Source organism: Oncorhynchus mykiss, chromosome 4 (assembly GCF_013265735.2).
Source record: "Oncorhynchus mykiss isolate Arlee chromosome 4, USDA_OmykA_1.1, whole genome shotgun sequence".
Classification (NCBI taxonomy): domain Eukaryota; kingdom Metazoa; phylum Chordata; class Actinopteri; order Salmoniformes; family Salmonidae; genus Oncorhynchus; species Oncorhynchus mykiss.
Window position 1 is genome coordinate 9,118,207 of NC_048568.1, and position 13,637 is coordinate 9,131,843.

The following is a 13,637-nucleotide window of genomic DNA, read 5'->3' on the forward strand; positions in this document are numbered from 1 at the left end:
TGTGTGTGTGTGTGTGTGTGTGGCAAGATTCTCTAATGATGCATTAAATAGCTTTCTCTTTCTGGATTTTTCAACAAACTAACAGATTCAACTGTTCAACCAAAATCATCTTTGAAAAAATGGTACTTGTAATGCACATATTCAAGCGGCGCCTTTCTTGTGGAGATGCGCTCAATTGGTAAATAGCTTCCTTTGAGAGGCGAGAGTGAGAATAGTAGAAAAGGCTAAATCATTTTCTGGCACATTGTGGGGAGAGATGAGATCTGTGAAGCACCTTTCGACAATCTCATGGAGGAAAGCATCTTCATGTGTCTCTCTCACTTTTAGAAGCCTCCAGCACAGTTCCTCACTCAAAAATTACAACTTCTCTGAAGCTCTGAGGGCTTCTCACAGGTTCCACTATTCAGTGCTATCCATCAACTGTAAGGTCTACAGTCTTACATCAATAATGATGTTTGCTTATGACACATTTGACAGCTATATAACTCATTACTACAATTAGGTCTGGGTCACAGGGAAAAAAGCAAGTCAGGACCAGAAATGTTGCTGTTCTCTGCATCAAAATATGCCGTCCAAGCCATATTGATATACGCCATTTGATGATTTACTCTTCTGGAAAAAGCCCAATAATTAAACCGGAGACTGAGGTTGCGTCCCAAAGATGGCGACGACAGAGAGGGCCGCCTAGCTTCTAGTCCTTAGGAAACGTTGAAATATATATTTTTTTTATGTATTATTTCTTACACTGGTGGCCCAGAAAATCTTAAGTGTTATTGCATACAGCTGGGAAGAACTATTTAATATCAGAGCGAAGTGAACTTACCAGCACTATGACCAGGAATACAACTTTCCTGAAGCGGATCCTTTGTCCGAACCACCCAGGGCATCTGAACTGATTCCAGAGGCTAACCCAAAATAACATCACCATAGATGAGGTAGACGGTGTGGCCTTCTGGTCAGACTTTCGGAGGCGCACACACTATCCACCGCTTCCGAATATATTACTCGCTAATGTCCAGTCTATGGATAACAAGGTAGACGAAATTAGGGTAAGAGTTGCTTTCCAGAGAGACATCAGGGATTGTAACATACTCTGTTTCACAGAAACATGGCTCTCTCGGGATTTGCTGTCGGAGTCGGTACAGCCCCCGGGAATCTTTGTGCGTCGCGCCGACAGAAATAAACATCTCTCCGGGAAGAAGAAGGGTGGGGGTGTATGTTTCATGATTAACGACTCATAGTGTAATCGTAACAACATACAGGAACTCAAGTCCTTTTGTTCACGTGACCTAGAATTCCTCACAATCAAATGCCAACCGTATTGTCTCCCAAGAGAATTCCCGTCGGTTATTGTCACGTCTATGTATATCCCCCCTCAAGCCCATACCATGATGGCCCTCAAGGAACTTCACTGGACTTTACACAAACTGGAAACCATAGGGCCCTCCCCCGCCCTCCCTTCGGCAAATCTGACCACGACTCCATTTTGCTCCTCCCTTCCTATAGGCAGAAACTCAAACAGGATGTGACACAGACTATTCAACGCTGGTCTGACCAATCGGAATCCACACTTCAAGATTGTTTTAATCACGTGGACGGGGATATGTTCAGAGCTTCAGAGAATAATATTGATTTATACGCTGATTCGGTGAGTGAGTTTATAAGGAAGTGCATAGGAGATGTTGTATCCACTATGACTATTAAAACTTACCCTAACCAGAAACCGTGGATAGATGGCGGCATTCACACAAAACTGAAAGCACGAACCACTGCATTCAACCATGGAAGGTTTACTGGGAATATGACCGAATACAAACAGTGTAGTAATTCCCTCAGCAAGGCAATCAAACAAGGCGAATTGTCAGTCTAGAGACAAAGTGGAAACACAATTCAACGGCTCAGACACAAGACGTATGTGGCAGGGTCAACAGACAATCATGGACTACAAAAAGAAAACCAGCCACATCACAGACATCGACGTCTTGCTTCCAGACAAACTAAACACCTTCTTCGCCCAGTTTGAGGATAATACATCTGCCACCTACCAAGGACAACGTGTGCTCTCCTTCTCCGTGGTCAACGTAAGTAAGATATTTAAACGTGTTAACCCTCGCTAGGCTGCCAGCCCAGAGAGTATCCCCAGCAGCGTCCTCAGAGCATGCTGGCTGGTGTGTTTACAGAAATATTCAATCTCTCCCTATCCCAGTCTGCAGTCCCCCACATGCTTCAAGATGGCCACCTTTCTTCCTGTACCCAAGAAGGCAAAGGTAACTGAAATAAATTACTAGCGCCCCGTAGCACTCACATCTGGGATCATGAAGTGCTTTGAGAAACTAGTCAAGGATCATATCACCTCCACCTTACCTGCCACCCTAGACCCACTTCAATTTACGTACTGCCCCAATAGGTCCACAGGTGATGCAATCGCCATCACACTGCACACTGCCCTATCTCACCTGGACACGAGGAATACCTATGTAAGAATGCTGTTCATTGACTACAGCTCAGCATTCAACACCATAGTACCCTCCAAGCTCATCATTAAGCTTGAGGTCCTGGGTCTCAACCCCACCTGTGCAATTGGTTTCTGGACTTCCTGACGGGCCACCCCCAGGTGGTGAAGGTAGGAAACAACATCTCCACTTCGCTGATCCTCAACACTGGGTTCCCACAAGGGTACATGCTCAGCCCCCTCCTGTAATCCCTGTTCACCAATGACTGCGTGGCCATGCGCACCTCCAACTCAATCATCAAGTTTGCAGACGTCACAACAGTAGTAGGCTTGATTACCAACAACGACGAGACAGCCTATAAGGATGAGGTGAGGGCACTCGGACTGTGGTGTCAGTTAAACAACCTCTCACTCAACGTTAACAAAACAAAGGAGATGATCGTGGACATCAGGAAACAGCAGAGGGAACACCCCTCTATCCACAACGATGGGACAGCAGTGGAGAAGGTGGAAAGTTTTAAGTTCCTCGGCGTACACATTAAGGACAAACTGAAATAGCACACCCACACAGAGAGTCTGGTGAAGAAGGCGCAACAGTGCCTCAGTAGGCTGAAGAAATTTGGCTTGTCACCTAAAACCCTCACAAACTTTTACAGATGCACAATTGAGAGCATCCTGTCGGGCTGCATCACCGCCTGGTACGGCAACTGCACTGCCCATAACCGCAGGGCTCTCCAGAGCGTGGTGCGGTCTGCATCACCAGAGGCAAACTATCTTCCCTCCAGGATACCTACAGCATCTGATGTCACAGGAAGGACAAAAAGATCATCATGGACAACAACCACCGAAACCACTGCCAGTTCACCCCGCTACCTTCCCGAAGGCGAAGTCTGTACAGGTATATCAAAGCTGGGACCAAGAAACTGAAAAATAGCTTCTATCTCAAGGCCATCAGACTGTTAAATAGCCATCACTAAGACAGTGAGGCTGCTGCCTATATGCAGACTTGAAGTCATTGGCCACTTTAATAAATGGATCACTAGTCACTTAATAATGCCACTTTAATAATGTTTACATATCTTACATTACTCATCTCATATGTATATACTGTATTTGATACCATCTAGTGCATCTTGCCTATGCCGCTCTGTCATTGCTCATCAATATATTTATATGTATATATTCTTATTCCATTCCTTACTTAGATGTGTGTGTATTAGGTAGTTGGTGTGGAATTGTTAGATTACTTGTTAGATATTTCTGCACTGTCGGAACTAGAAGCACAAACATTTCGCTACACTCGCAATACATCTGCTAACTAGAGGTCGACTGATTATGATTTTTCAACGCCGATACCGATACCGATTATTGGAGGACCAAAAAAAGCCGATACCGATTAATCGGACAATTTAAAAAATATATATATTTAACTTTTTATTTGTAATAATGACAATTACAACAAAACTGAATAAACACTTTTATTTTAACTTAATATAATACATCAATAAAATCAATTTAACCTCAATTTAGTTTTAGGTTGTAGTTATAGGAATAATAGGACGATTTCTCTCTATACCATTTGTATTTCATATACCTTTAAGTATTGGATGTTCTTATAGGCACTTTAGTATTGCCAGTGTAACAGTATACTGAGCATAGCTTCCATCCCTCTCCTCGCCCCTACCTGAGCTCGAACCAGGAACACATCGACAATAGCCACCCTCAAAGCATCGTTACCCGTCGTGGCCCTTGCAGAGCGAGGGGAACAACTACTTCACGGTCTCAGAGCGAGTGACGTCACCGATTGAAACGCTATTAGCGCGCACCGCGCTAACTGGCTAGCCATTTCACATCGGTTACCACAGCCTAATCTCGGGAGTTGATAGGCTTGAAGTCATAAACAGCTCAATGCTTAAAGCACAGCGAAGAGCTGCTGGCAAACGCACGAAAGTGCTGTTTGAATGAATGCTTACGGGCCTGCTGCTGCCTACCACAGCTCAGTCAGACTGCTCTTTCAAATATCAAATCATAGACTTAATTATAACATAATAACACACAGAAATACGAACCTTAGGTCATTAATATGGTCCAATCCAGAAACTATCATTTTGAAAACAAAACCTTTATTCTTTCTTCACACATTTCGCAACGAGCCAGGCGGCCCAACCTGCTGCATATACCCTGACTCTGTTGCATAGAACAAAAGAGAAGTGACACAATTTCCCTAGTTAAAATAAATTCATGTTAGCAGGCAATATTAACTAAATATGCAGGTTTAAAAACATATACTTGTGTATTGATTTTAAGAAAGGCGTTGATGTTTATGGTTAGGTACACATTGGTGCAACGACAGTGCTTTTTTCGCGAATGCGCTTGTTAAATCACCCGTTTGGCGAAGTAGGCTATGATTCAATGATAAATTAACATGATCCGCATCGATTATATATTAGCAGGACAAGCTAGATAAACTAGTAATATCATCATCCATGTGTAGTTAACTAGTGATTATGTTAAGATTTATTGTTTTTGTAAGATACATTTAAAGCTAGCTAGCACCTTACCTTGGCTCCTTGCTGCACTTGCATAACAGGTAGTCAGCCTGCCACGCAGTCTCCTCGTGGATGTAATCGGCCATGATCGGTGTCCAAAAATGCTGATTGTTATGAAAACTTGAAATCGGCCCTAATTAATCGGCCATTTCGATTAATTGGTCGACCTCTCCTGCTAACCATGTGTATGTGAACAATAAAATTTGATTTGAAATCCCTATGTACTTTTGATTCTTGAACAGAGCTCTATGGGCCCTGTCAAAAGTAGTGCACGTAAGTAGCTAGGGAATAGAATGTTATTTGGGATGCATCCAAAACTGTTTTTCACATTTCATTAATGCATGAGTAAATCGTAACTAACATTTGGCATCCCTCCTTATGGTTAATTAAATACCATTCGTAAATTTCACAAACAATTCTCAGGAAATCAAAAAAGTACTGATCGCCAAAAAATATCAATCACATATGTTTCGTGGTCTATGTACATTACACGGCCGAAAGTATGTGGAAACCCGCTCGTCGAACATCTCATTCGATGTGGTTGAGGTCAGGGCTCTGTGCAGGCCAGTCAAGTTCTTCCACACCGATTTCGACAAACCATTTCTGTATAGACCTCGCTTCGTGCACAGGGGCATTGCCATGCTGAAACAGGAAAGGGCCTTCCCCACAAAGTTGGAAGCATGTGTAGTGTTAAGATTTCCTTTTACTGGACCGAAGGCGTCTAACCTGAACCATGAAAAACAGCCCCAGACCATTATTCCTCCTTCAGCAAACTTTACAGTTGGCATTATGCATTGGGGCAGGTAGCGTTCTCCTGGCATCCGCCAAACCCAGATTCTTCTGTCAGACTGCCAGATATTCAAGCGTGATTCATCAATCCAGAGAACACGTTTCCACTGCTCCAGAGTCCAATGGCAGTGAGCTTTACACCACTCCAGCTGGGCATTGCGAATGATGATCTTAGGCTTATGTGCAGTTGCTCGGTCATGGAAACCCATTTCATGACGCTCCAGACGAACAGTTCTTGTGCTGACGTTGCTTCCAGAGGACCGAGGACAGATGATTTATACGCGCTACTCACTTAAGCACTCGGCAGACCCAATCTGTGAGCTTGTGTGGCCTGCGGCTGAGCCGTTGTTGCTCCTAGACGTTTCCACTTCACAATTACAACGCTTACAGTTGACCCGGACAGCTCTAGCAGGTCAGACATTTTAAGAACTGACTTGTTGGAAATGTAGCATTATATGACGGTGCCACGTTGAAAGTCACTGAGCTTTACAGAATGGGCCATTCTACTGCCAATGTTTGTCTATGGAGATTGCATGGCGGTGTGCTCAATTTTATACATCTGTCAGCAACGGGTGTAGAGGAAATAGCCAAATCAACTAATTTGAACTGGTATCCACATACTTTTGGCCATGTAGTGTATTTCTGGCTTTTGATTGCAGGGTCATAACTGATTAAAAAAATACCCACAACTTCTAGATCCAATGAAACTTGACTGAAGTAAAAAAAAATGTATTTACAATTTTGAAGAAGAATGAAAGAAGAAGGTGCAGAAAATAACATGCTCCTTTTATTTTTCAAAACTTATTTAAAAAGACTAGTACACCCTATTCCAGTACATAGGGAATAGAATGCCATTTGAGACGCATCCTATGTCTATGGTTAGAGGCCTCTCTTCTACAGGATCCAATTAATCACTAAGACCCTCCATGATCAATATTAGAATTAATCATGTCTTGTTATAAATTACACTGACGCTGGGAAACCCACATACACACACGGCGGTTGAGACCAGCCGAGACAGAGTCATAAATATTTTTTATTTTAAACTAGGCAAGTCAGTTAAGAACAAATTCTTATTTTCAATTACGGATTAGGAACAGTGGGTTAACTGTCTGTTCAGGGGCAGAATGACAGATTTGTACCTTGTCAGCTCGGGGATTTGAACTTGCAACCTTCCGGTTACTAGTCCAACGCTCTAACCACTAACCAGGATTCCTGCAGCAGCAGATGTCTGCATTTCAGGGGAATTAAATCAGAAAAAAAGACCAAGACATTCTGCCCTACTGTAGCCCGCTCCCTGTTCCCCATCGCCGCAGACAGAGACGGGCGCAGAGGGAGAGCGAAGGAGGAAAGAAGGGGGAAGGAATGGAGGAAGCCATCAGGTCGAGAGGAGAGGAAGGTAGAGAGGACAGTAGAGCCGTAGGAGGATGGGATGGCATCAAGGTGCTACAGTATGATCTGCCTGCAAGACAGCGTCTGCGAAGCAGACGGCAGAAACATGTCCTAGCCCCCAACCCAGAACACAGCCTGCTGCTGCTCCAGCTCTGCACACACACAAACACTCAAACACAGACACACACGAACCGAAGATATAAAACATGGCACTAACCCAGAGGCTGCTGCCTCAACAGGGCTCAGTATTTACGAACAGCTGCCTCCTAGTCTCTGCACAACAGCCAAAGCATATTACATACCCTGGCAGGACTAGAGCTGCCTGCCAAATTAAGATCTGTGTGTGTGTGGGTGTGTGTGTGTGTGTGTGTGTGTGTGTGTGTGTGTGTGTGTGTGTGTGTGTGTGTGTGGAGATGAAGCAGAAGTGTCAGTTTAGGCCTTCATTCTGTAATTTATATGGGTAGTACAAAGTAAAAGTACAAAGTAAATTGCAGTGTGAGTTACAGTAAAAGAGTCTTACACACAATGTAGGCAAGACAAATTCCTTAGATCTACTTTACACCTAACATGAGCCTATTCATCAGGGACATACATTCAATAGCAAATATCACCATTGCACCAACTTCATTGCCTATTGTCATCTAAACGTCTATTTCCATCACAGCAGAAGCACAAAGACTCTGGAAAAGGACTTGGACGGACCAGCTTAGAGCTACGTAAACCAATCTCTCTCATCCTCTCAGAAACAAACCAGAGCTCTTAAAAAAGTGTCTCTAATTAAAACAGTCCTGTAGGCTTTTTATATGAAAGACCTCATCCTCATCTTTCAACAATTCCAGTTAACATCCCTGATGTTTCTACATTGACTCACTGAAGCTTCGACACAACCTCCAGAGAGACCTCAAGATTATGATCTGGAAGGCAAAACTGATGCTAGATCCGCACTCCTACACTACCTTATCTGAGACATTTTGTGAATATGAGCCCAGAACTTCATCCTACCTTTGAGAACGATGGGGTCCTTGCCCTCCCTCCTCAGCGAATCCAGGACCACATGGAGGGGCTGCGAGGAAGTCACCCTCTGGGGATCCATGGTATTTTCGTCATACACCACGATCTCTTTGGAGAAGATGCTTTTGAAGGAGTCCTTGCCGGAAGATTCGCGGCATGACAGGAGGTCCAACACTGTGATCTTGCCCTGCTGCAGCCGCCGCCGGCTGATCTTGTCCGAACAGTTGATGTGTACCGCGCCCTGGATGTGGCTCTTGTTGTACTCCATGAAGGGTCGGCAATCGATGATGACTGGGACCGGCCCGACCAGGTGTCCCATGGGGCATCTGGCCATTCGCTTGGCCAGCTCATTGGGGTGGATGACCCGGATGGTGGACCCTAGAGCCTTGGGTGAGCCTGAGGTGAGACTGGGGTCACTAAAGGCCTCATGGTGGACCATGCCCATGGAGTTGGAGGAAGAGGTGGGTCCAGCATAGCTGAGGTTGGGGCTGCTGGCGCTCACCTGGCTCACGTGGCTCTGGTGGCTATGCTGGTGGCGCTGGTTGTGCTGGCTGTCCTTCTCGTAGGTGGTGACCGAGCAGCAGCTGGCACTGCTGCATCCACACGACAGGGAGCGTGTGGAGCCGTTGGATGAGGGCATATACGTGAGGTTGGTCGCCCGGATCTTCACCACCGTGGTGCTGATGACCGTTGCCTTGCTGCTGTGGCTGGTGACGGTGGTGTCCAGGTAGCTGGTGTCCAGGCACAGTCGGAGTTCCTGAGGTCGGATCGGCCTTGGCAGCGCCACCACAATTCTGTCGTCGAGGGGAGATGGAGGCATGGGGAGGCTGAGGGTCAGGACGTCTAGGGAGAACTACAAGAAGCCAGTCTACATGGGGAAAGATTGACAGAAGAAACAAAATGTCAGGGCTTGCATGCATAACCATGTGTATGTGACACATAAAATTTGATTTGATTTGATTTAAAGTATTTCAGAGTAGGACTGCTTATTTAGGATATGTTTTGCCTTTTAGATAATAATAAATAAGATTACATTGACACGGAGCTTGAAGCTAGACCAGTACTCCGAGTTGCTTTATGAATATGGGCCTAGATTAGGTTTGTGGAGTGCACCAACGGAATCCACTATAGACTAGAGGTCTTTATGGGTCCACCCTAACCTGAATACCCGAGCCCGACCCGGGACCCAAGCGGGCCCGGATCCAAAATTCAAACGTTTCCCTCAGGTTCAGGTCAGGTCCTGTTTGATTGTCATCGGTCTCGGGTCTATGTAACTGCAATTGATAGACCCAAATGGACCTGACCACGGGTCTGCATAGCCTATAGCATATTTATTTTACAGTAATTAGGTGAATCTGTTCACTTATAGAAGGCCTAGCCAACATATGAAGCCCTATTCGTTAACGAGAAGAGCAACGGGGCTGATAATCTTTTTTATTTTTTATTAAGGTCCAATTGGGTCTGATATAGTTGTAGTCGGCCCCATTTGGGTTCGGATCTGAATGTCTAAGTCCGGGTCCCCTTTTCTTAAAATGATTGCGTTGTATTACTTTATTGTATCACTGTATTATTGTATCACTGTATTACCTATAAAACTAATATAAGGACAGGACATGAGACGGGAGTAGAAATTAACATGTGCGTTGTTTAATGCGTTTCACAGGAATAACATTCCAAGCATTTCATCGTAGGTAAGCAAGGGAGTTACAGGTGCCCTAAAGGGACAAAACTAGAATATCAATACACAACATATTCCTCCCCCTTTACCTTTGATAATTCAATGTTTTGCCTATTGTTTTCTTTTTAAAATAAGTTATCTTAATGTAAATAAATGAACTTCTCAGAATAACCTTTTTTTAAACTAGGGAAAGAGGGTAGACTGACACAGTTCCCCGACTTAACCCTGGGGTGTACTCTGCCCCAATGTCAGAGGTTAGTCTGAACTAAATAGTTAACCTGTCACGGGTTCATCTTTCTCTTGCAGGGTAATGACAACGTACAGGTGAGTCTACAGTCACATTGTCTCTGAGTCGGAGTGGTGATGGTGTATGCCCAAACTGGGGTGCAACAGTACTCTGAATAGGCTCTCTGGCTGGTGCAGGTGAGTCTGGAGCACTTTCCACATTTGTAGGTTGCTGCAGTGGATGTTCAAGTGATGGCTCGTAGTCATGGTAGGCCTCCAGTAGCTGATCTTGGATTGTCGCTTGACAGGAGTTATCTCTGAGGTTGGTTCCTGGCAACAGTTGATCCACATGTCTCGTCCAGATGATGTTTTCTGGTGTGTGAACTGTGTAGGACACAGGTCCTGTTTGTGCAACCACTGTGGCTGGTATCCACTTTGGAACTTTACAGTAGTTCTCTCCAGCTATGAAGCTTCTGTCATTTGCTTTGCTCTGTCTCTCCCCCCTGTGCTCTCTGTTGTGTCTGTACAACCTGTTTGGTCTTTGGAGGTCTCAGGAGGTCGAGTCGCGTGCAAAACTGTCTTTTCATCATGGCTGACACGGGTGCCACTTTGGTTTAGCGTGGGGAGTGTTTCTGTAGGTTAACAGGAAGGTGTTTTTAGGTGCCTATTGAGGGAGCCGTTCCCTTGTGATGATTTTAAAGCTTGCTTCATCGTTTGGACAAACCTTTCGGCGAGGCCGTTCGTTGCAGGATGATACAGCGCTGACTTGATGTGCTGAATTCCATTTGCTTCCATGAATGACCGGAACTGTTCAGACACCTGTTGGGGGCCATTATCACTAATGAGTTGCTGAAGATTGACAGTAGCTCTTTAATGGTTCTCTCCGCTGAGGTGCTCTTCATCACTATGACCTCAGGCCATTTGCTGTGTGCCTCAACTACGACTAAGAACATACAATCCTCCAGTGGGCCTGCATAGTCTATGTGGACTCGCTGCCAAGGCTCCCCTGGGAAGTCCCATGGGTGTAGTGGCGCTAGCTGAGACATGTTCCTCATCTTTTGACGTGCAGATCATGATTTGACCTTGTCTTTGATAGCTGTGTCCAGACCTTGCCACCAAAAGTAGCTGTGTGTAATCTCCTTCATTCACACCATGCCACAGTGCCCTGAATGGAGTTCTTCAAGCACCTGCCTTCTCAGTGGCGGCGGTATGATGACCGGAAAACCCCATAGCAAGCATCCGAACTGAACTGTGAGCTGGTTTCTCCTCACTAGGTAAGGTTATAGGCTGCCCGACATCTCTCCTTCGTTTCCACGAGTGACAATGTCCGCGACCTCAGACATCACTGGGTCAGTGTGGCTGAACTTTTTCACTTGGACAGATGTAACTGGGGCGTTCGTCACTTCCTTGAAGTAGAGGATTTCAGCCTGGGAGTGCTCAGTGTGTGTGACAGGTAAGGGAAGCCTTGAGAGACCGTCTGCATTGCAGTGCTGCTCAGACCTTCTGTACTTGATATCGTACTGGTGAGCAGATAACAATGCCCATCGCTGCATACGGTTGGCTGCATGCGGCTGGCTGCAAGAGGCGGAATGCCGGTGTGGGGACCAAAGATGAAGTTGAGGGGTCTATGGTTCGTCAGCAGTGTGAATCGTCGGCCATACAGAAACTGATGAAATTTCTTAACTCCAAACACAATGGCGAGTGTTTCACGCTCTATCTGTGCATAATTGCTCTCGGCTTTACTTAAGGTCTGTGATGCGAAAGCAATTGGCCTTTCTTCACGTGATGGCATAATGTGTGAGACAACCGCACCAACGCCATAAGGCGATGCATCACATGCCAACTGTAATGGCAGGTTGGGGTTGAAGTGGGTTAGGGCCTCTGACTGAGCTAAGGCTGTTTTCACTTTCTTGAAGGCGTCCTCACATCTGTCTGTCCACTTCCACTGTTTGGTTTTGTTCAAAAGTTAATGCAGTTGCTTTAACATGTTAGCTAGGTTGCTTCCGCAACGGCCTTCACCTTCGATGGCACCTTGTGGAGACCTGAACTGTCGATGACGTGGCCCAGGTACTCAACAGAGGGCCGGAAAAACGTGCATTTGTCCTTCCGGACCCTCAGACCGTTCTCCTCCAATCTCTGTAGTGTAGCGTTCTTGTTTCTCAGGTGCTCCTGCTCGTCTTTGCTGGTGATGAGTAGATCATCGAGGAAACATTAGACCCCAGTGAGCCCACTCAGTATCTGGTCCATATCTCTCTGAAACAAGGCCGGAACTGAGGTGATTCCAAAAGGAAGCCACCGGTACCTGTACAGTCCTTTGTGAGTCACTATGGTCAACAGTTCTTGTGACTCTTGGTCCACATGCACATGTAGATAGGCCTGACATATGTCTATCTTACTGAATTTTTGTCCTCCAGCTAAACCAGAAAAGAGGTTATCAATGAGGGGTAGTGGATATTTTTCAGCAGTCAAGACTGGGTTAATTGTGACTTTGAAATCACCACAGAGTCTGAGGGATCCATCTTTTTTTATGACTGGAACAACGGGTGTAGCCCATTCACTGGATCCAATACTCCACTCTCCACTAGTATGTTTAGCTCAATTTCAACTTTTGGTTTTATGGCGTATGGGACAGGTCTAGCTTTGAAGCATTTAGTTTGCTGTCTGGTTTCACGGTCAGTTTAACTGTTATGTCCTTCATACTGCCAAGTTCTCCTTTGAACACTGCGTGTTTCCTCAATATCCCTTGTAGGTTTGTGTCCTCTTTTGCAACCATGTGAATTTCCTGCCAGTTTAGTTTGATCTTTTTCAGCCATGTGCGTCCTAGCAATGCTGGATGGTTGCCTTTCACAATGTAGAGGGGTATCTTTACCTTCTGTTTGTTGAGCTCCACTGTAACAATCACGCTTCCTCTCACTGAAGCAATCTCACCGGTGTATGTTTTCAGCGTCATATTTGTGGGCTGTAGTGTGAGGTAATGTAGTTTCTCCTTGTATACAGCCTCAGACAGCAAAGATATGGCTGCTCCAGTGTCCACTGCGTTTCCATCCAGTAGCGGTGTCACCCGAGAATTCATATCCATTGTCTGAAATGGACAAAACCTGCAAAGATTCTTCCCCTTCAGACAGGGTATGACTTTGTTCATCCTCTATGTGCTCCATTTTATGCACTTTCTTTTTGTACTCCCTGAAGTCGCTTTTCCTTTGTTCAGTACTTTTGTTTGATTGTCTCTTTTTGTTTTTACATGCACGTTCGATGTGACCCTTTTTTCCACAACTTCTGCAGTCTAAGTCTTTGCACCAACACTCCTCTGCTTGGTGACCTGGTTTCCCACAGCGATAGCATGGCTTGCCACCTCGTGCCTTGTTTTTTAACTCCATAGACACCTTTGGCACTTGGGTCGATGCACTTAACTGTTGTGCATCTTTATTTGCCATTTCCAATGACGTACTCACTTCTATTGCTCTCTGCAATGTTAACCTCTTGAAGCTAGGGGGCACTATTTTTATGTTTGGAAAAATAACGTTCCCAAAGTAAACAGCCT

The 13,637-nt window shown here is 45.2% G+C and overlaps 1 protein-coding gene across 1 annotated transcript in view; it reads right to left on the minus strand.

Moving 5' to 3' along the window:
- Nucleotides 1-13,637, minus strand: part of LOC110522036 (dual specificity protein phosphatase 10) — a 29,615-nt gene that overhangs the window by 13,874 nt on the left and 2,104 nt on the right. Inside the window, exon 2 of the mRNA XM_021600101.2 lies at nucleotides 8,185-9,061. Coding sequence (XP_021455776.2) covers nucleotides 8,185-9,013 — 829 coding nt within the window. The 5' untranslated portion in view covers nucleotides 9,014-9,061. The remainder of the gene's footprint in view (nucleotides 1-8,184; nucleotides 9,062-13,637) is intronic.